Here is a 23296-nt window from a genome sequence, read left to right on the forward strand (position 1 = left end):
TTTTACATAAATGTGAATCGTTAAGTTTGAATAAGTAATAGCCGGGGTTAAGAATTTAAATGCTTTAAGCATTCACACCAATCATGCCAATGACTGAAAATGGTGATTTACACATTTGTTTATTCATTCACAATACACACACACAACATAATCTGAAATACAACAATTCAAATGGATAAATTCTTCACTAATACATTTTTGAAATACAGTTAAGAAAAATAGCAGAAATCCTTCAAACAAGTTGGACTCATGTGTTTATTACGTAACCCCTCAAGTTCTCATATGTTCTTAGCCAGCTGCATGGGTCCAAAGGTTCTTTAGGTTGGCGAGGACAGTCTGATGATACTTCCTTTGTGTCATTTCTTGTGTCTTCACAAACCTCAGCCAGCAGAGCTTGCTGTTGTTTTGGGACACCTTTCCTCCAGCTGTAGGGGGAGAGCTGATGGGAGGGTGAGCAGGTGCATTCATGGCCACCCTTTTGGTTCAAAGGTGGGAACATCCTCCATTCCTCTGGCCCCACTGGTTAATGTCTGGATGAGTGAGAGAAAGGTGGGCGACTATGGGTTAGTGGGTAGCAGGTCCGTCCTTCAATCAGGGGGTTGGAGGTACAATCCCCACCCTAGTCGGTGTGTCCTTGAGCAAGACACTTAACCCTGAATGTCTCCCTGTAGCTGCGTCTACGGTGTATGAATGTAACAGGATTGTAAGCTTTGGATAAAAGCGTCAGCTAAATGACATGTACAAAGGAAGAGGAGTATGTGTTGTGGATATATTCACACATGAACCTTCTCATTTGTACAAACTGCAATTATGCCGAGCGTGGTTGACCTCACTGACCATCGCAGCGCCGTCCGTCTCTGTGAAGCTCGTACCCTCTGGGGCTTATGAGCCGGGAGGTTGACGCACTGCCACTCGCACGCTTCCTCGTGGCACTCATTTATATCTGTATGGACAAGCAGAAATGTAACGAGGATTCCTTTGGAGAAACATGGGGACATACTCGGCATGACCCACCACACTCCTCCCTGTGCAGGTGAATTCTCCGGTGCTGCGGGTTGCTTCCTGTAACCAGGTGGACACTCTGCGATGCAGCTGTTGCCGTTGCCGGCTCAGGTGTAGCCATATGAGCAGGAGCACCGGGAGGATCTTGGTGCGTTATGGCACTGCTCCGCACACGCGCCGAGCCCCTGGTTAACAGCACACTAGTCTATATCTGGATGAGAAAAATAGTTTTAAGAGAAGGGGACTGACCTTTTCTATTCCCTTTTATTGTCAAAGCTGTACAACCATGGGGCCAAAGTTGCGTTACAGAAAACATTCTTTTTTGTTGTTGTTGCTTTACTTAGTGATGCAAATCTGAGCACACTTTTTGTTTACTATAGCCTCAAACAGAATTGTTTATGAACTGAGAACGATGGAAATATCAGAATCAGAAAAATTTATTTGCTACGAGTGTTAAGACACACAAAGAATTGGACTTGGCGGCTGGTGTGTACATTAGACAGACAAATCTTATCTTGTATTGCACTTTACATGTCACTGCTGCTATATTGTACTGCCATGTGGTAAATACTCATGTATGCTGCTCTTGCTCTTTTTGCATATCATGTATTTAATATTTTTACAAATGTCATGTTATTATATATTGTACGTCAGGGACTACGGATGGAAATTAGCTCAAAGCTATAATCTGGCATATTTACACTGAAAACATAACCTGTCTAAAGTGTTCATTAATGTGCATTGTCCCTCTTCAAATAAAACGATTAACATTAACAACATTAACATTAACAAACAAAACAACAGTCAACAGCCAAAATAGTGCAAGAATTTAAACATTAAATGTACAATGGTATGAAATAAAATAAAGTGCACAAACATAACAGTGCTGTAGGGTACTGTAAGTGTGTGTTAAAGTGTAATGTGTATTAAAGTGACATGTGAAATAAGATGTTCAATATTAAGTTTAAAGAGGTGTGCAGGGGAGTGACCAGAAGGAAATGTCCTGGGGATGACAGTCAGCGGGGGACCCGGGCTCTGTTCATGAGCCCGACTGCCGACGGAAAGAAGCTATCCAGAACATAAAAGCTTGCAGAGTAAATTAAATGTATAAATCAGTCAGACACAGCGAAACAACAACAAAAGACATGCATGCAGGTAGAATGAATGGTCGACCAGCAAAGTCAAGACATACAGACAGCTGACAACAGATAGAGGGAAAGTTCCACACGGACAGATTGAGGACAGTAAGGAGCAGTTACGTTCTAGTGCTGACAGAGCTGGGTGCTAACTAACCATTTCTAACTGAGCTTTAAATGAACTGTAAGTTTGTAGATCTCTGATGGACCCTGGAATGGACTTCCAGTCTATTGCAGCGGGGACAGAAAACTGAAGACTGAACGCACTTTTCCTGAGTGGGACAATACGATCCCCTCTTGCTCCACCTCTTGTGAGCCGATATCCAGTTTGTGTGATGACAGATTGTTTGAATGGAGGAGAGGTCAAGCCATGTACAATCATGTACATGAGACAGACATGCACATATTTAATCATGTTCTCCCAACCAAACAAGTTATATATTGTTAGTACAGGGCAATGATTAAGTTATATGGGAAACAACCATAGAATGCATGTACGTCTTAGCTGCTTCTGTTCACATGTATTTTCGTGTGAACCTGAAATTGGATAAATCTGACCCGATTACAGAACTTTTTGATCTGAGATTTGAAAGATAATTTTGAATCAAAAAGTACTGCCAAGATACTTGTATTCAGGTTGCACACATGGAGAGTGGAACCAATCTGCTCATCTAACTCTTGACAATGAAAGCAAATCAGCGCTTTTCAGAAAATGTCAAAATGCTGCTTTTTCTAGCTGGGAGTTTTTTTTTTTAAAGCTCACCTTTGCATATGGGCTTGGTGCTCTTCCAGGTGGGGCCGTTACCATTGACAGCCCATGAAGTTGAAAGCCACTATTGCAGCTGAACACTGCCGAGCCTGAAAGAGCAGGGGAATGTCATTGAAAGTGATTCAAAGTCTGATCCTGACCAGGACCATTGGTCTCCTCTCGGAAGGAAAAAAGGAAGCTTGAGACTAAAATTTGAGTCACATAGTAAAACAAAAGAAAGTAAATGCTCATGAATGAAGCTCCTCGCAGACACAGACAGGGGACCAGTCTCCAGACGCACAGCTGTTGTTCTTGTACACATGGAGCTGGGATGACAGCGGAAGATCACCAGCAGTCCACCGTAACGGAAAAACGTCTGCCCGTTGCATCCCTCAGCTCCACTCGCTGTAGGACAGTTGCACAGTAAATGCCAGTCTGAAAAGGCTTGCTCGCTCCCAACAAGGCACAAGCATGAACATATTGACTTAAAGCGTTACCGGGGAAGCGCAGACGCAGAGCGACCAGTGCTGCAACATTGCATGCGAACAAATAATGAACTCGGAGACTAAATGTTGCTCAATAGAGCCTCCAAACTAAATTACCTCACGTTTAACCTCTTCGGAGATACCTGCAGGGCTCTCAAGTTTTGAAGACAGGCAAGCGTGAGATTTCCATCAGCACCCGATACAGCTGACCGTTGCGTGCGCCGGCATCGAGCCGAAAAGAGTTGTTGACGGGGGGGGGCTAGTGACTATTTTTTTGCTCGATCCCAATGCCCGCAGACCGGCGTCGGAGCTCTGCAGCGGAACAATCGATCGGCGTATTGAGCACCCCTGCATTCAAGCATTTAATAGCCGAGAGGTTTTTTCAGCGTGAGGAATTCGATGTGTGGCGGGAGTGCGTGAGATAAGACCGAAATGCGTGAGTCTCACGCTCAATGCGTGAGACTTGAGAGCCCTGTACCTGGGTAGCTGAGCCCTGACCGCCAGGTGCTAGCGAGACTTCCGGGTCCGCTATCAGGACCCCACATCTCCGAAATCGTCGGAACATATTTTTAGGTATTGTACGTGAATCTGGACAATCCGACCACATATTTGATGCTTAAACAACTAAAATTGCATTCCGTCACGCAACAACAGTTGTATTCGAAAGTGTCAACTTACAGTTGTGAGCTCTATCGCCATTGTTCCGTGTTGTTGTCATTCTGGGATATTTGACAATAAGTGGGCGGTGCTAGATTTGGCCTTGATCATACAGCATTCTTTAACGTCACTTTTTTTGTGTCGTCACAGAATGTGCCTTGATGTTTGACAAGAAGTGGGCGGCGCTAGATTTGGCATTGATCATACAGCATTCTTTAACATCACTTTTTCTGTGCTGTCACAGAATCCGCCTTTGATCTCCAAGTAAAACACATTGTAAATTGACCTAGATCACATCGAATTGGATATTTTCTACAGCATTTACATTTTTTCAAGATGACTTCCCAGTTTTCGTGCACATACGGATTGAAGAGTTTGAAGGAGTGTATGACGAGAGCTACACTTCTGGCACAGCCTGCCAACCTCCCAAACTTTTTAGATGAGTATTTGACAGAGGCGGTCAATTTTCGAAGCTGTCATCCTGAAGGTGATCCAAAAATTGATGCATTCTCCCATCAAGAGATGTGGGAAAAAAACTTCTTGAAAACTCCTCAAGTGATCCCACCAATTCCGGCAAAGAAAATCAGAGGTAGCGTGGTCTCTGGTAGGGATGAACCAAAAAAAGGAAATACAAAGGCAAAAATACCACCTTCTCCTGTGGTTGCGGCAAAAGGGAAGCTTGCATCACATCCCCCACCTTGTAGGTTGCCAAATCTGACGGCTCCTACTCAACTGCAGGGTAAAGGCCCATTTGATGACACCAAGAGAAGACAAAGATCACAGCCACAGGAAAAGACTCCAGTGTTGTCATCTAATGCCCCCATAACACCCTCTAGAGGTCCAAAGGTGTCACCCACTTTGGTTCTCCCATCAATTCCGGCGAAGAAAACCATAGGTAGCCTTGTCTCTGGTAGGGATGAACCAAAAAAGGAAATCACAAAGGCAAAAATACCACCTTCTCCTGTGGTTGCGGCAAAAGGGAAGCCTGCGTCACATCCCCCACCTTGTAGGTTGCCAAATGTGACGGCTTCTACTGAACTGCAGGGTAAAGGCCCATTTGATGACACCAAGAGAAGACAAAGATCACAGCCACAGGAAAAGACTCCAGTGTTGTCATCTAATGCCCCCATAACACCCTCTAGAGGTCCAAAGGTGACACCCACTTTGGTTCTCCCATCAATTCCTGCGAAGAAAACCATAGGTAGCCTTGTCTCTGGTAGGGATGAACCAAAAAAGGAAATCACAAAGGCAAAAATACCACCTTCTCCTGTGGTTGCGGCAAAAGGGAAGCCTGCGTCACATCCCCCACCTTGTAGGTTGCCAAATGTGACGGCTCCTACTCAACTGCAGGGTAAAGGCCCCCCCATAACACCCTCTAGAGGTCCAAAGGTGACACCCACTTTGGTTCTCCCATCAATTCCGGAGGAGAAAACCAGAGGTAGCCTGGTCTCTGGTAGGGATGAACCAAAAAAAGAAATCACAAAGGCAAAAATACCACCTTCTCCTGTGGTTGCGGCAAAAGGGAGGCCTGCATCACATCTCCCACCTTGTAGGTTGCCCAATGTGACGCCCAGAGGTCCAAAAGTCACAACCACTCCGGTTCTCCCATCAATTCTGACGAAGAAAACCAGAGAAAGCCTGGTCTCGCATCCTCGCCAAAAGGAAACTATTGTTCAAACACCAGCATCTAAATATCAAGTGCCAAAGAAGGAGTGGAACCCAAGACCCAAAACACCTGTCAAGGCAAGGAGATTGCCACCTCTTGTCAAAAACGACACAATTAACCACACAGGCCCTTGTGTAGCGCAACCTACATATATCATAGCGTACAGACGACTGCAGATTAGCTCTCCACATGCAGGCCATGACAAGTAGAGTCTCTGCGGGACCGTGTACAGGAGAAGGGGGATCTGGGGGACCGGGGATCTCAAACTCCAGAGGGAGCCAGTGCATCTGGCATGCACTGGCTCCCTCTGGAGTTCCCATTCTCCAGCTGAGCCAGCACCGCCAGTCCTGTCCAGCTATCAGCCCAAGCCCCAGCAGCCCAGCTGTCAGCCGTCAGTCTACGTATCCCAGCAGCCCCGGGCAGGTCCCGCTGACACCTAAGTGCTGCAGCCTTCAGCACTCCCCTCTGCCGCCTCGCAGCCTCCGCCATTCGACTGCAGATTAGCTCTCCACATGCAGGCCATGACAAGTAGAGTCTCTGTGGGACCGTGGACAGGAGAAGGGGGATCTGGGGGACCGGGGATCTCAAACTCCAGATGGAGCCAGTGCATCTGGCATGCACTGGCTCCCTCTGGAGTTCCCATTCTCCAGCTGAGCCAGCACCGCCAGTCCTGTCCAGCTATCAGCCCAAGCCCCAGCAGCCCAGCTCTCAGCCGTCAGTCTACCTATCCCAGCAGCCCCGGGCAGGTCCCGCTGCCACCTAAGTGCTGCAGCCTCCAGCACTCCCCTCTGCCGCCTAGCAGCCCCCGCCATTCCTGTCGTGGATTCCCCGTGTCCCGTCCGCGACCCAGTCGTTCCCTGCTGCCACCTCGCAGCCCTCGTCACCAGTTACAGCTCTCCCTGTCCCGTCGCCGGTTATGGCTTTCCCTGTCCCGTCGCCGTCTCTCCCTGTCCCGTCTCCGGCTCCCCCTTTCCCACTTCCAGTTCCTTATGCCCTGTCGCCGTCCCAGTCGGTTCTAGTTCCCCCAGTCCCATGGTCGGTTCAGGCTATCCCTATACTGTCACCAGTTCCGGCTTTCCCTGTCTTGTCGCCGGTTCCGGCTTTCCATGTGCTGGCTCCGGCTCTCACTGTCCCAGCTCTCCCTTTCCCGGCCAGCCTAAGTTCCCCATGCCCTGTCGCCGTCCCTGCCGACTCTTGTTCCCCGTATCCCGGTCCCAGCTTCCCCTGTTCCGCTTCCGGCTGTCCCATCGCCGGCTCCGGCTCTCCCTGTCCCGGCCGGCTTAAGTTCCCCGTGCCCTGTCACCATCCCTGCCGGCTCTAGTTCCCCGTGTCCCGGTCCGTGTTCTGCCGTCATCCCGGCCGGTTCCAGCTACCCCTGTCCCGCTCTCGGCTCCCCCTATTCCACTTCTGGCTGTCCCATCACTCCTTCCGTCTCCCTGTTTCGTCGGCCGGGACGGCGACGGGGAATGAGGAACCAGAAACGAGGAGACGGAAGCGGGAAAGAGGGAGCCGGAGCCGGCGATGGGACAGCCGGAAGCGGGACAGGGGAATTCGAGAGCGGGACAGGGGGAGCTGGAACCGGCCGGGATGGTGACAGGGCACGGGGAACTGGGACCAGGATACGGGGAACTAGAATCGGCAGGGACGGCGACAGCGCACGGGAAACTTAAACTGACCGGGACAGGGAGAGCTGGAACCGGCACAGGGAAAGCCGGAACTGACGACTGGACAGGGAGAGCCGGAACCGGCGACAGGTCACTGGGAACTGGAGTTGGCTGGGACGACGACGGGACACCGGGAACCAGAGCCGGCTGGGACGGGGCAAGTGGGAAACAGGGAGACAAAAGGAGTGATGGGACAGCCAGAAGTGGAATAGCCGGCTCTGGTTCCCGGTGTCCCGTCGTCTTCCCAGCCGACTCCAGTTCCCAGTATCCTGGTCCCAGTTCCCCGTGCCCTGTCACCATCCCTGCCGGCTCTAGTTCCCCGTGTCCCGGTCCATGCCCTGTCACCATCCCGGCCGGTTCCAGCTCCCCCTGTCCCGCTCTCGAATTCCCCTGTCCCGCTTCCGGCTGTCCCATCGCCGGCTCCGGCTCTGGCTCCCTCTTTCCCGCTTCCAACTCCTCGTTTCTGGTTCCTCATTCCCCGTCGCCGTCCCGGCCGACGAAACAGGGAGACGGAAGGAGTGATGGGACAGCCAGAAGTGGAATAGGGGGAACCGAGAGTGGGACAGGGGTAGCTGGAACTGGCTAACCGCCAGCTCCTGGAGGGCCTCCAGGACCTGGCTGCGAGGCAGACGTGCGCCCTCGAGCAGCTGTGGCTGGCCTCTGCTCCGGGAAGAGATGGTGGTATTCGCCGTACTCTTTCCTTTCTTTTTGTATATCCTTTTTTATATCTTGAACCCCTTAGGGCACAATCACACCAGACGCGACTTTTAAAAGTTCAGCTGCACCAAAAACGCCTTAGCATAAACATGTCGGGCAAAACAGCGCGGTGCGCCTGTGGAACGGACCTGCGTGCGCAACCAACCGTTAATTTTGGGTTCAAGATATTTAAAAAAAGAAAGGAAAGAGTACGGCGAATACCACCATCTATTCCACGAATTGTGTCTCGATGGCGAGCGCTTTCCGTTGCACTTCCGACCGAGCAGGAGTCAGTTTGAGTCGTGTTTAGATTTAGAATTATAAAGCTCTTCATAATTAAATACCGCTAATATGAGGTTCTCGTCGGGAAAACAGGAAGGAAAGCCCGCCTCTTGCTTGATCCGATTGGCTGCCTTGGCCGAGTGTGACATTGACGAGCGGCGCGTCTCGCGCTTAAAGTTGAGAATATTTTAACTTTTAACCGCGCCTGAAAAACACACAAAAAACACGCCACGTGGCATTTAAAAGGCGCGTCTGAAAGGCATAGGTAAGTAGCCTGCCATAGGGAATCAATGGCTTTGCGGGCAACGCGTTTTTGGGAGGCGCGTCTGGTGTGATCGAGCCCTATCGCAGCCACACACATCTGTACGTTGACTTTTCATGGGATTCGGTCGCGCGAAAAAATCACATTGCTTTTGGTGTGAATGCACATTTAGTCTCATACAACTACATTTCCCAGAGTGCACCAGCAGCCGCAAACTGGCTGCTTGTCACCTGATCAATCAGTGTCACTGATTTGAAGCACCTGTGGGGACAGAAAGGTTCTCATGCAGTCGAACAAGCAAACAGCAGAGAGAAGCCGCTTCAGGTTGGTGAAATGGTTTATTTACTTTCATGGTGTTTAAAAATGCGGCTTAATATGTTTAGCTGCTGTGTAGGTTGTTGAAGAAACACATTGCAGCGTTAAATGCATCGATTTTGTGTTAAAGGATTTGTGCTAAAATATTTCATTTTGCGTTTGGAAAGAATAAAAAGTTTAAGATGTTTAATTAAATGTTTAAAACCATTTCATATTCAGTGGAAATGTTTAATTAAAATGTTTAATTTAAAAGGTAATTTCTGTTCTCTGTCTTTAAAGGTTTACAATCCAATTCACCGACGGACCAATCAACTAACAAAGCCAAAATAAAAATAAAAGTGATTGAGTTGGAAATTTGAGTTGTCCTCGTGTCCTTTGGAACGGTGAACAAGAGTAGGACTTGACACCAATTTAGATGGCGTCTGAACCCTACTCTACTTCAGAGACCCGACTTTTGCCAGTTTATTAGGGACCAATAGTTTCATATTTATGGGACACGCTGAAAGCGTATCTAAGAGGACAAATAATATCTTATACAAAGGGTATCAAAAAGAAATATATGGCAGAGATAAATGAGCTAGAAGCAGATATTCTGAAATTGGAAAAGGAGTTAAAAAAAATCTCGGTCTAAAGAACTTTACCAACAACTGGTTAATATGAAACTATAAGGTTGAACAAATAATTTTAAGAACCACACCAAAATATTACGAATTGGGAGAGAAAGCTCACAAAATATTGTCCTGGCAACTGAGAACAGAGGAAAGCTCAAGGACTATTAATGCAATACAAACTGAAACTGGCGCAATCTCACGCAACCCAGCAGAAATCAACGACTCATTCAAACAGTTCTATACAAATCTATATACATCAGAATCGCCAGAGGATCTATCTAAGATCGATGAATTCCTATCCATTATTGAATTGCCGAAACTCAGCCACGAAGACCAAAAGAATCTCGATTTGCCCTTCACTCAGAAAGAAATCAAAAAGGCCTTATGCTCACTACGACCCAATAAATCACCAGGAGAGGATGGCTTCCCCCCTGAATTTTACAGAGAATTTAAGGACTTATTAACCCCCCTTTTAATGGATGTGATAAATTTGGCATCTAAAACCCAAACCCTCCCTGAGTAATTCTCTACTGCCATAATCACCGTGATTCACAAAAAAATAGGGATCCATTAAAGTGTTCTTCTTTTTGACCTATATCATTATTGAATTCAGATTATAAATTGATTTTCAAAGCCCTGGCTAACAGGCTTGGCCAACATTTGCCAAACTTAATAAACCCAGACCAGAGCGGCTTTATTTTGAAATGATCTTCAGCCAATAACCTGTGCAGACTCTTTAATATTATCCATCGAACAAAATCAAAAACTGAACATAGTGTAGCTGTAGCATTAGATGCTGAAAAGGCTTTTGATAGGCTAGAGTTGCTATATTTATTCACAGTTTTGGAGAAGTTTGGATTTGGCCATTTGTTGATCAATTGGGTGAAAACTCTTTACCATAAACCCAGAGCCAAAATTATCACAAATGGACAGACATCAACAGCATTTCCCTTGAGTAGATCGAGTCGACAGGGCTGCCCTCTGTCTCCAGGACTCTTTGTCCTGGCTATTGAACCACTTGCTGAAGCAATTCGACGAGATCCAGATATAAAGGGGTTCAGAGTGGACCAAACAAATCATAAAATTAATCTCCTGGCAGATGATGTAATTCTGTATCAAACGGACCCGATTAATTCTTTCACTAAATTGCAGACGCTGCTGAACACCTATAGTGCTATTTCAGGATACACGGTCAATTTGGAAAAAAGTTAAATTATTCCCACGAACAACCCCATTTAAGTGGCTCCAGAATATTAAATATCTAGGAATAACTATAGATAACAAACTTAATTACCTTCCATTGCTGAGTAGAATTGAGGAAGATCTAAACCGATGGAGGAATCTGCCCATTACTCTAATTGGTCGAATAAACTGTGTGAAAATGAATATTCTCCCAAGGTTGCAGTATCTTTTCCAGTCCTTACCACTTCCATTACCTGAAACATTTTTTTAAACCCTCAACAAACACATCAGACAGTTTTTATGTAACTGTAAAGTCCCACGGGTGTCATTGGAAAAACTAACATGGGACTATAGTCTAGGAGGTTTTCGACTGCCCAATTTCAAAAAATATTATTTAGTGGCCCAGATGCGATATATTTTGTCATTCTTTGACAGCGATGCTGCCCCCTCTTGGATAGAAATTGGACTTCATCCTCTGAGAGAAGGAAATCCCAGTGATTTTATTCATAAATGGAACTCCAAAACCATATCCAACAGGACAGATGATCCTATCTTGAAACACTTTATTAAAATATGGTACGAAGTAAAAAAAAATCTTTGGCTGAATTTTAGACTGTCACCAAAAACACCCTTGAGACAAAATTAACTTGTACCAATGACTTTAGATGATACGATTCTGGAGACTTGGCATGACGGGAATCCAGCACCTGGAAGATTGTTTTGATAAGGGATGTCTCATGTTTTTTGAAGAACGAAAGAGAAAGTATGACTTGTCCAGGAGAACTTTCTTTTGTTACCTCCAGTTAAGATCCTTTTTGAGAACCAACCTGGGCCCTAAAATGACTTTACCTGTGTTAACTAATGTGTAAAAATTGCTTTATGGGGGAAATGTGTACACATTTATTTCTAAAATGTACTCCCAAAACCAGGATTACACAGGTCTAGGATGAGATGGGAATCAGACTTGAATATAGCAATTGATGAACAACTCTGGTCAGATGTATGTCAAAATAGTTTGTCAGCAGCGGTTAATGCCCAATACAGACTTGTGCATAATAATTTTCTTCATTAACTGTATCTCACCCCGCAGAAGCTACATAAATTCAAACCTGAGTTGTCAGAAATGTGTTTCAGATGTGGTATAGAGGTTGGCTCCTTCCTACACTGGACCTGGCTTTGCGCAAAGGTGAGGTCCTTTTGGTTTCAAGTTTCAAGTTTCAAGTTTTTATTGTCACATCCCCTTTTATACAAGTATAATCGGTTTGTGAAATTCTTATGTGCAAAACACCCGACAGCAGTAGCAGACTAAAAAAAGAATAAGAATGAGAATAAACTATACAATATCCACACAAAAAAAAAGAAGAAAGTATTAACAATATATATATAAAACAATGTAATAGAATATACATCATGACAATATATATATATAAAACAATGTAATAAAATATACACTTTTTTGAGACAATATATATATATATATATATGTATATACATACAATATATATATATATATATATAAAACAATGTAAGAAAATATACACCATGGCCATAGATATTCACAGAATATGTTCTGGTGTATAGTTTTAATGAGGGTCTCAGTCCTTGTTCAGCAGCCTGATGGCCTGACTGAAGAAGCTGGTATGACTTTTGTCATGCCTTAACTAAGATCACAGGGGTTACCTTCCCATTGGACCCTGAGCTATGTTTACTGGGAAACCTCACAACTTTCAACGGGTCTTTGACGAAGATCCAAACTAAATTTGTAGATATTGCTTTGTGTGACCGACCTTTTATTTTTATTATTTTTTTCTCTGTGGGTGGGGGAATTATCTGTTTACTTTTAATTTTGTACTTGTGCATTTACATTTTTTTATTTTCCTATCTTGCTGTGTAATTTTCTGTTTGATGTGTTTAATGTAGTATGCTCTGCATGTTCTCTTGCATTGTGAAAATATTGTAAAAATGAAATATATAAAAAAGAATATATTCAACGAGTTTTAAAATTGAGAGATTGTTCAAATATACTCCAAAATATCTTTGTAAGACCACTGTCCACAGGTTTTTTTGACATATATGACCTTATGAGCCAGCACGCAGCCTTACATCCTCCGATGGGGCCCTTCTGGCCGCTACAAGGTCGAGGCTTAAATCAAAGGGTGACCGTGCTTTTGCCGTTGGAGCCCCTCGACTTTTGAACGACCTACCGGAGGGGATAAGGCTCGCAGAATCAGTAACTTCATTTAAATCACCTCTTAAAACCCATTTTTATAGAACAACTTTTAAGTGATGTCGTCCTTTAGTGTAGTTCTTTTGTTCCCCTAATTTAGTTTGTCTTTTTTTAATTTAATTTTGTAATGTTATATTTGTATCATACTATTCTATTTGTTTTGCCTTGATTCTCTGTAGAGCCCATTGTAAACTTTGTTTTTAAAGGTGCTATATAAATAAAGTTATTATTATTATATTATACTATGATTATATGATGTACTAGGACTTTGTTGTGATTATTTTTGAGAAAATATATACTTATCCATATTATACTAATAATTGCTTCATTGCCCATGATAAATCGGGAAACAAATTTATCAAGCAATTCCTGGGTATGTGTTGCATTGAGTGGTATTAACCTGAATGCTAAATACTCACATAAAACCCATTACATTTTGTGCGAAGACACAATGCTGTGGTCCAATTAAAATGACTTCAGTTGTATTGCTTCAGTTTGACTCAAACAAGACAAGACCAAAAAAACAGATTAATTGGTTATCTTTTCCTCTTTGCTACAATATACCTTACTTGTGTGACCCTTCAGAGTGATCTCTGGAGCTGTGGGGGGATGCAGATCATCAGGCTGGAATTGGGTTGGGAACCAATGCAGCATATTACCAGCACTTTAGCACATTGGACAAACCATCAAGGCACTGTCTCATAAAAATGTACTTCTCATCCGATAACACTGGTCTGCAGAAGCCTGCTTTGGGAGGAGGACTGTTCAAAAACAAAGGTCATATTTAGCCTGAGTACACAGTGTTTATTAAATGATCAGATCCAATTCCAGATAGCAAGTACTTTTAATCATATACAGGCAGTAGGACACTGCTGAAAAGTTATATAGAAAAACATTAAAAGATTAAAGCTAATTCTAAATTAAAAATGGAATATGAATTTAGAATATTTTTTATTAAAGAAATATTGAATAAAATAAATAATTAAAAGATCAAATAAACCAAAAATAATAAAAAATGTAATTAGATTATTAAAAAAGAAAAATATATTATAGAATAAAAAAGAAAATAAAGATTATACCTTTATAGCAATTAACATAATATAAGTATAGAATAAATTAAGAAATAATAATCTTCACTAAAACGGAATAATAATTCTCTGTGAACAATTTGGAAGAGTTTGAGTGGCTTAATGATGTCTGGTGCTTCTGCTGTATCTATTGTACACTATATTGTTGCTGCCAAAATTTAAGGACAATCCATCAAGCTATTTCCCACAACACGCTCACATATCTTAGCTTGCCGGTGGCACAAAATGAAAAAAACTGTGAATAACCAAAGTCATTAGGAGTCGTCATCTGGGAACATGAATGACTTTACAAAAACTAATGCCAAGATATTTTAAATCTTTGGCCAGCTGTTGGTGCTAGATATAAGATGAGAGGCTCAACAAAGCCTTAAGGGTACTTCCTCTGGATAACAGCATCTTAAGGCTTGTCTCATGGCAGTCCATCCAGTAGTTTCATTTTTAAAGCCAAAGTAGTGGATGGAAGCAAACCTACAGATTGACATTGCCGTCCCTAAATCCACTGCTAGAGTGAAATAGGCACCACCTTCCATGAAAATGCACCAATACTTTAAACCACGTCACTGCTGCTAACGTAATCCTAAATCATTTAATCTTTTCCATGCTTTCCTGAAAAAGATGCTAATCATTCAGGAATTCCACACTTGTGTTCAGTGTGTTCAGATTCTTCCCTTCACGATCCCTTCCCTCCGGCTGTCTTCCCGTTGAGTTGCTGCTCCTTGTTGTCCAGTTTGTGCACCACTCTGAAGGCCTCCAGGAACTCTGTGAAGTGATGATGATGATATATTTATTGTCGCCTGGCCAAAGTCTATGCTGCCGTCCTTGTTGAAGTCGATAGTTCGGGCCAGGCCGTCGATGGCTCTGTCGTCGATATCGACCCCCAGGTGGGCGCTGAAGAGATGCCAGGTGTGGCGAATCTCCTCGATGGAGATCAGACCTGAATATGACAACACACATTCAGTACACCTATGTGTTGAACTGGAAGAAATACATGATGAATTAGTGACACTTTTTTACCCGAATGGTCTTTGTCTATAATATTGAATATTATCTCAATGTGTGTCCTGTATCTAAACAGAGTGTCAGCCAACTTTTGAGTCACCTAGAATGAGAAAAGAAGAAAAGAGAACTGGAGACAACCGCTAGCTGAGCAGCAGCGGTAGAACAAGTACTAGGACATACAATTATGATTATGAGTACCAGGGACAACAGGGAAAGATTCTCCTTTACAAGTGAAAGTACAGCATTAAGAATTCAGAACTGGGTTAAAGACGTAAGAAGTATCTCAACACTGTGGATGGTCTGGATATAACACAGTATGTATCCAACTCAATAAAATCACCAAAAGGTAAACATGAGGATCTTAAATTACTCTGCAATTAGAGTATTTAAGTAAATGCACTTGGTTGCTCTAATGTGGATGACCCCTCACCTCTATTACCTGAGTCAGAGGAATGCCTGGCTCCATATCCTCAAAGCAGGACTGATAATCTACACTGCCATCTGGTGCCAGACGGGCGAAGTGCGGGCGAAGGGTCCTCCAGGGCAGATCCAGTCTCAGTACAGACTCAAACACCTGAGCCCATTCACTGACTGACACACAACCTGTAAAGAAAAAAGATAAACTTATAACATCTATAGATGTCAACCTAGTTAGATATAAGCAAGGCAAACGGAGTGAGAAGAGCACACCAGTGTTGTTCTGGTCGTACTGCTGGAGGCCCGACAGCAGCTCAGAGCGATATGAAGAGCTTCTCCTTCAGGGCCTTGAGGGCGGTACCTTCAGCAGCTCGCACGCTGAAGACGCATCACGAAAGCACACACACAAGACGGAACTTTATTTACATAAATGCTTGAATTCAAAATGCTTGGTTGAAACCCAGAGGTATTCAATCTATGACGATTTGAAACATCCCCAAAGTGGAGGAGGCTGGGACCAGCTGGTTAGCAGAAACACGGCTGAGACCTGTTGTCAGGGTGAATTTCCGCGTTGTGCGGCTGACTTGGTACTGGTAGAAGCGGGGAACCAGTTGCCGGCCCAGCTTGATGTAGGCACCCCGGTTGCTTCCCTCCTCATAATAGTTTGACGCTGAGAAAATGGTGATCACCTGTGGGACAAACATGCTCTAAACATTCCTCCAGACTCAAATGTTTATTTAAACAATCTGAATTGGCGTCTTGCATCCCTCCCGTCTCCCTGTCCCCCGTGACAGAGCTCGTATCCTTCCTGTTTGCACTCGTGGGATCTGATGAGCAGCTGGAGTCCGTGCTGAAGCAGCAGTCGGCGGGTGACGTCCGGCCCGAAGTAGCAGCCTCCTCCCCTGAATGTGTTACTTCGGACTGCAGCCGTCTTGGGTTTTAGGGTCGCTCCACAATATATCCACCACCTGCAGGAGAAAGGAAAGCAGATAATGTTTCCTGTTTCCATTCCCGGTCATGTTGTGGAGGTGCAGGAGACGGAACGGAGGATAAAGAGTCCAGGTAAGGCACTTGGAGGACATTGATAGTGTAAGGCATGCTGGGAGAAGACGGGCAAGGGCGAGGCGAGAGGCACGATGATGTTCGAGGAGAGCAGAACGAAGAGGAGGACGAAGACAATGAGGAGGAGGAGGAGGAAGAAGAGGAGGCTGCACTGTCTTGTCGGCTGTGCCCGCATTGCCTCCTTCTACAGAAATAAAAAGGGATAGAAGCCTCGATCTGTTACTTGAAGCAAGAAGTCTTATTTTACACATTAAAAAAACCACCCCAACTAGTATTAACAACCTCTACAACCAAAACTCACTTAACTAGCAGCCGAAGAAAAGAAAACACAATACACTTAATTGGCTACAGCTATAACCACAAGCTATTCCATTTCCTCATAATTTCTATGTCCACTTTAGCTACAGCTGTATTCCTTCTCGCAAGAGAGACTTTCCTCAGACTTCAATGTGAAAATGCAGTATATGTCTCTACCTACTGGATGAAACATGCTATTACATTACATCTTTGAAAAGCGATATTGTGACATGTAACTTTGATTCTGTTCTTTATCAAAAGTGAACTTGTCTGCTAAACCACCATAAGGAGTAATAGATGGTTGTCCTTGTCATAATGGAAAATAAATACGTATGTGAACTGTGTTCCACAGGCTTTGAGCGTCTCTCTCTCTCTCGCTCTCTCTCTCCAAAATAACAATCTGAAAGTCAGCTTCCGTATAACATTTGCGTTAAATGCTAGTGCCGCCTATGTGGCACACTATCAGTCCTATGGGTCAACAAGTCTTTAAAGGTATATAAGTATATAAGCTCTGCTTAAAAACCGTTTGGGTTATTTATAAATGTGCTGCAGTTATTGTTATTGTTTATATTTAGGCACACAGGGATTTTCAAGCAGGATTTTGGTTCTGTGCATTTACAGTCTGCAAATGTATTTGCAAGGGTCTGTTTAGTTTTCTTTTTTTCTTTTCTTTAACTTTTATGTACGACTTTAACAACAACAACAAACCTCAAAAAACACTAATAATTATTATTTATTTTTTAAAGAGTCCTTAAACCTGTCTCCGGAGCTAGCAGGACGGATTATTGTGTCATCTTGGTTATTAAACAGTTTATTGTATGACATGAAGCACATGCATGAAGTGTGTGTGTGTGTGTGTGTGTGGTGCAGGCGGCTGCTGCTACATTCATATCGCGCTGGTTGTGCGTCTCGCTGCTCCAGGAGTTCGTGTCGCACAAACAGCTGCGCACTAAAACTAAACACGACTTTTACCTCTGAAGTCACAATGACTGCATTGTTGCTCGTCGTGCTGTTGGCTGTGGTGTCGGGTCACGGAGACTTCTTCACAAACCACTGGGCAGTGCGGATCAACGGTGGGCAGCAACACGCTGATAGAATCGCAGCAAAATATGGATATATGAACTATGGGCAGGTAAGTTGATCCCAGTATTATTATTATGGATCCTTTATGTCTACTTAGCAGCATGAAGCTCACTGTTATGTGTTTGAAGCAGTTCGCCAATTTAACAAAATTCAAAATGGCTATAACACTTAAGAAATAGGCTGACATAGGTATTGCATTCACAATTCAGTTGTTCACAATTTAATTATGAAAAATTGAATAGATGACATCACATGGATTTCCTATGAAAGATATTTCCTAACTTTATAACTTTTATTTCTAGTCAACAACTACTTTTAACATTTTAAAATAGATCAGTAATAACTAAGCCATTAAGAAAAATTACTTCTAGGTTGGCAGGCTGAGAAAACCTCTTCCTGCTGGTGTATATCCTCCTCCAACCAGACACCTCAATGACACTTTTGGTAACCACATCGCATCTGGAAACACCTGGAACAAAATCCATTTCTTAACACCTTCTTAACATCCATTTATCTTAACTTGGCTAATAAAAGGTTTTTCACAATCACGGAATCCCCAAACTGGTTCTTATTAATGGCGTATAACTGAGAACAATATAGATAATAAATGATATCAGCGCCCATGTTTTACGGTAGCCTAGAACGGACTAACCAAACACTGGCTCTGGAGAGGGATGCACACTTTCAACTTTTCACATCCGACATCTTACTTCTCCTATATGCTTGGCACACAGGGGAAGTTTCAGTTATACACTGGCCCTTTAGATGAGGAATACATTAAAATAGTCTATTAAAAGTGCACACAGACGATTACCTGATAATGTCCGTGAAACATTGCAACATTATATTCTAGGAGCTTCTTCTTCACTTTTGATTTTGGTCCTGAACCTGTAGAAATAGCTGTGCACTGTTGACCTATCAGTAAATTAGTTATTCACATTTTATAAAACTGCACGTTGCAACGTATCCTCTTACCTTTAATAAAGGCTGCCTTTTGAAAAGTGGTACTGAACGGCTTGTTCAGTACCACTTTTCAATTCACTTTTACAATCTGTAAAAGATAATAGCTCAAGATGTGTGGTTCAAGGAGTTAGTGAGAGGATGAAGACAGCCTTCACTGCAGTGAGCCAGCTGAGCACATGTGCTGAGAATCCTAAGAATAAAGTCGAGAGAGAACACGTATATTTATGGCATCACAAACAAATGTCTCAAATGTGTTTTCAATGTAGAATAAACCCAACCACATCAGAGTAAAAGCCATTTGGATAACATCTGCTCAGATGGATAGAATATTTAGCCTTATCTTTTTATAGCTTATGTTCCAATGGGTTTGTTGTCATCATCTTGTGGTTGCGGTTTGGATCTGTTTGGTCAGATAGGAAGTCTGGACGACCATTACCACTTCCACCACAGCAGAGTGGTTCGCAGAGCTGCATTCTCTTTGAAGGGCCCGCACAGCTTCATCCATATGGATCCTGAGGTGAGACCCCTGTCAGTTTCTTACGAGTGGAATCAAAATGTTCACCAGAGGAGGAGAAATGGTCACATGACCACATTTTTCTTCTTGTCTAAAGTCTTCCACGCAGACCAGTCAATCCTGGAAATAGTTACGAGTATAACTGGCAGCGGTTCACACATTTCTGTATTTCTGTCCATTTCACTGGTTTATACAGTTGTGTGACAAAGCTGTTCACCTCTCAAGATTTCAAAAGATTGACCTCTCTTTTCTTTTCCACTTAAATAATAAGAAAATTCCAGGTGGATGAAAACAAAAGTGCGATGTGGTTGTTCACTCTCATGCAATAGTGCTAATTTCTAAATGTGATGGTGGTTTGGGGAATTTTATGTAAAAATGTAAGAAAGAAAATAAATGTACGATAGTGCTAAGCATTTAGAACTGAATTAAAAACAAAAAGTCAATAATGAAGCAGGTTTTTTTGTACAGACGTTCACCTGGTGTCAGATCGTATGACCTCATGACTGTATGATGTACACTTTGAGAAATTTATTGGGAACCGATCCCATCTGATAATTATGGTTGCTTTTAGCTCATGTCACAGAGCCAGCAAAAGCATCGGAAAGTGATTAGTTCACACCCCTTGGACATTTATTATCACCTTGATTTATACTTGCGCTTTCCTAACTTGACTCCACTTGACTTTAGAAAAAATGTTGGATAACTTTTCAATAATAAGGTATCGTTACATTACCGTTACCACATGTTGTGTTTTAAGGTTTCACCACTTGATGTCAGTTATTATTGTTCGGCTGCTTTAGATTAAGGTTATATAGATATCACCTCTTCATAATAGAGGGCTGCAAGAATGACATCTTTTTGAAGGGCAACCCTAGAAGTTGGTATGGCACTGGTTCTCAAAATAAAAAGACAATGGGATTTTTCCATTGGATTTTAAAAATCCAATAAAAAAGCTTTATGGCACATGCCATGTGGAGCATAACAAACACAGAAGCTAACCAAAGCAGGATCTGACACTGCGGTTCAAAATTCAGTGATGCCATTCAGGCTTTTCTTAATCTTTTTGTTTGAAAAATCCAAGTTCTTGACTTTAATTACAAAGAAACAAATGTTTCAATATAATTGTATAGGTGTGGGCTTCTATAGAAAACAGCGCGATTTTGTTTTCCACTTGAAACTGATGCACAGTGTTCTTCCCATTTCCATCTTTAGGTGGACTGGGCTCAGCAGCAGGTAGTAAAACTCAGAGTAAAGAGGTATGCCCAAAGTGACCCCAGCTTTACTTATTTCAATGACCCTAAATGGTCCAACATGTGGTACATTGTAAGTGCAGAACACTGATTCCTTCATCCTCCCATTTTCATCTTGACAAGAAGAGATACGAAGTTTGTTACTTGTCTACCATGTTTCTTTTCAGCATTGCAATGATAAGAACAGCCGTTGTCACTCAGAGATGAACATCATGGCTGCATGGCAGAGGGGCTACACCGGCAAGAATGTGGTGATCAGCATATTGGATGATGGCATCGAAAGGAACCACCCTGATCTGGCTCAGAATTATGTACGTGCCGTGCCATCCATCAAACTGTCTCCAAAAATGTATACAGTTCAAACTAAAAATATATCTTAAAGTATTTAATTTTTGAATTTAACATCTTGGGTTGTTGCTCGAAGGCCGTAACATGTTTGGCTCCAATTCATCGGTCCAATAACTAAGATAAAGTTTACATAACTTTCTCACCCATATGTTGCTATTTCTTCTGTTGTCCTTTATCATTTCTCTAGGACCATTTCGCAAGTTATGATGTCAATGGGAATGACCATGACCCTACACCACGTTATGACTCCCGCAATGAAAACATGTCAGGAACCTTCTCACCTTCACTACTTCAGTAGTTCCAGATGGGTTCCAAGTACTGAGGGCCTCAACGTGCGCGTTGGATCCAGCAGCATGTGAAACCCATTATTTAGTTTGGTTTAATGCCCACTTCACACAGTGATTTCACAACTTATTCCCACCCCACTGTCATTTACTACAGCTTGGTCAGCGCTGCTACGCTTTAAACTATCACACTCTTTGTACCCCTCTAGCATTGGTAAGGATGCGGGTGGGTTAACAGTTAGTTAGAGTTAGTTTCAAGCGAGGTGCGTCGTATAAAGACACTTAACAGTGACTGTGCGTTAATGTTAAATGCCGAGACACGCTGACCGAGCTGGATTATCTGATTATTGGGAGCGAGAAGGGATTTGCTGTGATCACACTGTATTGGTGTAATAACATCTCTGAATTGAATGATACATTCAATGAATTTAGGTGTGGTTCATAAAACCAGCGTATTTATACGTCGTCACTGTCAGGTTATTTGATTTCAGATATGTCTCTTATACTCATGCTGACAGCGATATTCCTTTGAATTTTTTTTTGAAACAAACTGAAGGCTGTATTTTCAGTGTTTGCTCTCTGTTTACATGTAGACACGGAACTCGCTGTGCAGGTGAAGTTGCAGCAGTGGCCAATAACTCCCATTGTACCATTGGGATTGCCTATAATGCCCGTATTGGAGGTAGACTTCTCTCTAAACCGGCTAAGTAGTGTGAGCTGGTGAACAAACACTTTTATTCAGCATTACTCAATGAATTTCAAAGAAACATGGTGAATTCATTATTTGTAAAGGATGGACCCTAATGCCTCTGTTGATCTCCTGACATTTAATTTAACACCATCATCAGCCAAAGGTACCCTTTGGCAGGGAAATATCTCAAATTATATTGCATTGATTAGCACAGGGTATTGTACACACATTCACGGTTAACACACATGGAATCTTAATGATTGTTGATCTTAAATTAATAATTTCCAAATTTAAATTGTGGTTGTATTGCAGGCTGCAGTTGGACTGTATTTTTTTATAATAGTCTTTTTTAATGCTTACTCAAGCAAATCATACAAAGATAGAACCTATACTTTATTGTTTTATGGGACTCTTTTGCTGTCAGATGCATCCTATTATTATTTTGTGTAGATGCGGCTTTTATTATTTATACACCAATTCACTGTGTAAACTTACGAGAATGGGTGCCTTACTTTCATTTTATATTTAAAATGAGTTTCTTTGTTGGGTTTGATGTTACCTTGGACACAGGGATTCGGATGTTGGATGGTGATGTAACTGATTTGGTAGAGGCCAAGTCCCTGGGAATCCGACCTGACTACATTGACATCTACAGTGCTAGCTGGGGCCCAAAAGACGATGGCAAGACAGTGGATGGCCCTGGGCTGCTAACTAAGCAGGCTTTTGAGCAAGGCATTAAGAAGGTTTGATCAGTCACAAAAAAAAACCAGAACAAGCAGTTTTATGCGTGTACGATTGATGTTTTAATGGACTCACAGCAACACATCACTTTGTGTCACGCAGGGCCGCAAAGGCTTGGGGTCCATTTTTGTCTGGGCGTCAGGAAATGGGGGTCGACAGGGGGATCACTGTTCATGTGACGGTTACACCAGCAGTATCTACACAATCTCCATCTCCAGCACCACAGAGAACGGAAACAAGCCCTGGTACCTAGAGGTCTGCAGCTCTACCATTGCCACAACGTACAGCAGTGGAGAGTTTAACGAGAGGAATATTGTGAGTACTGCATACATTTCATCAATTGTAGCTTAGACATACTTAATAAAATATGGGTTACATTTCTCTGACAATTCGAAACAAACTAGTTACCCCAGTGTCATGGAACTGTTGAGTGGCTCAATGAAATACTGATGCCTTCATATGAGGGACGTTTACCCTCCTTTTGGCCAACAGTGCTTAGTTAAATTAGCTAGTGTAGGAGCTAGTCAACTATGGTAAAGTGAGGGAGGCAAATTAACGAAAGTAAAAACATGGCACATGTCTATTGTCATGTCACAGGAAGTACTGGTAAAATGTATATTGTTTTT

General features: G+C 43.0%; 1 protein-coding gene and 1 pseudogene across 1 annotated transcript in view; one reads left to right on the plus strand and one right to left on the minus strand.

Annotated features, from left to right (window-relative positions):
* Positions 1 to 14111: 14111 nt before the first annotated feature.
* LOC130192427 (serine/threonine-protein phosphatase with EF-hands 1-like) overlaps positions 14112 to 23296 on the minus strand; it is a 991358-nt pseudogene continuing 982173 nt past the window's right edge.
* Positions 15729 to 23296, plus strand: part of LOC130192447 (proprotein convertase subtilisin/kexin type 6-like) — a 28253-nt gene continuing 20685 nt past the window's right edge. Inside the window, exons 1-9 of the mRNA XM_056412453.1 lie at positions 15729 to 16499; positions 17667 to 17928; positions 19255 to 19359; positions 20569 to 20679; positions 20774 to 20917; positions 21142 to 21218; positions 21832 to 21920; positions 22500 to 22672; positions 22773 to 22985. Coding sequence (XP_056268428.1) covers positions 17782 to 17928; positions 19255 to 19359; positions 20569 to 20679; positions 20774 to 20917; positions 21142 to 21218; positions 21832 to 21920; positions 22500 to 22672; positions 22773 to 22985 — 1059 coding nt within the window. The 5' untranslated portion in view covers positions 15729 to 16499; positions 17667 to 17781. The remainder of the gene's footprint in view (positions 16500 to 17666; positions 17929 to 19254; positions 19360 to 20568; positions 20680 to 20773; positions 20918 to 21141; positions 21219 to 21831; positions 21921 to 22499; positions 22673 to 22772; positions 22986 to 23296) is intronic.

This window comes from Pseudoliparis swirei, chromosome 4 (genome assembly GCF_029220125.1).
Source record: "Pseudoliparis swirei isolate HS2019 ecotype Mariana Trench chromosome 4, NWPU_hadal_v1, whole genome shotgun sequence".
NCBI classification, from domain to species: Eukaryota; Metazoa; Chordata; class Actinopteri; order Perciformes; family Liparidae; genus Pseudoliparis; species Pseudoliparis swirei.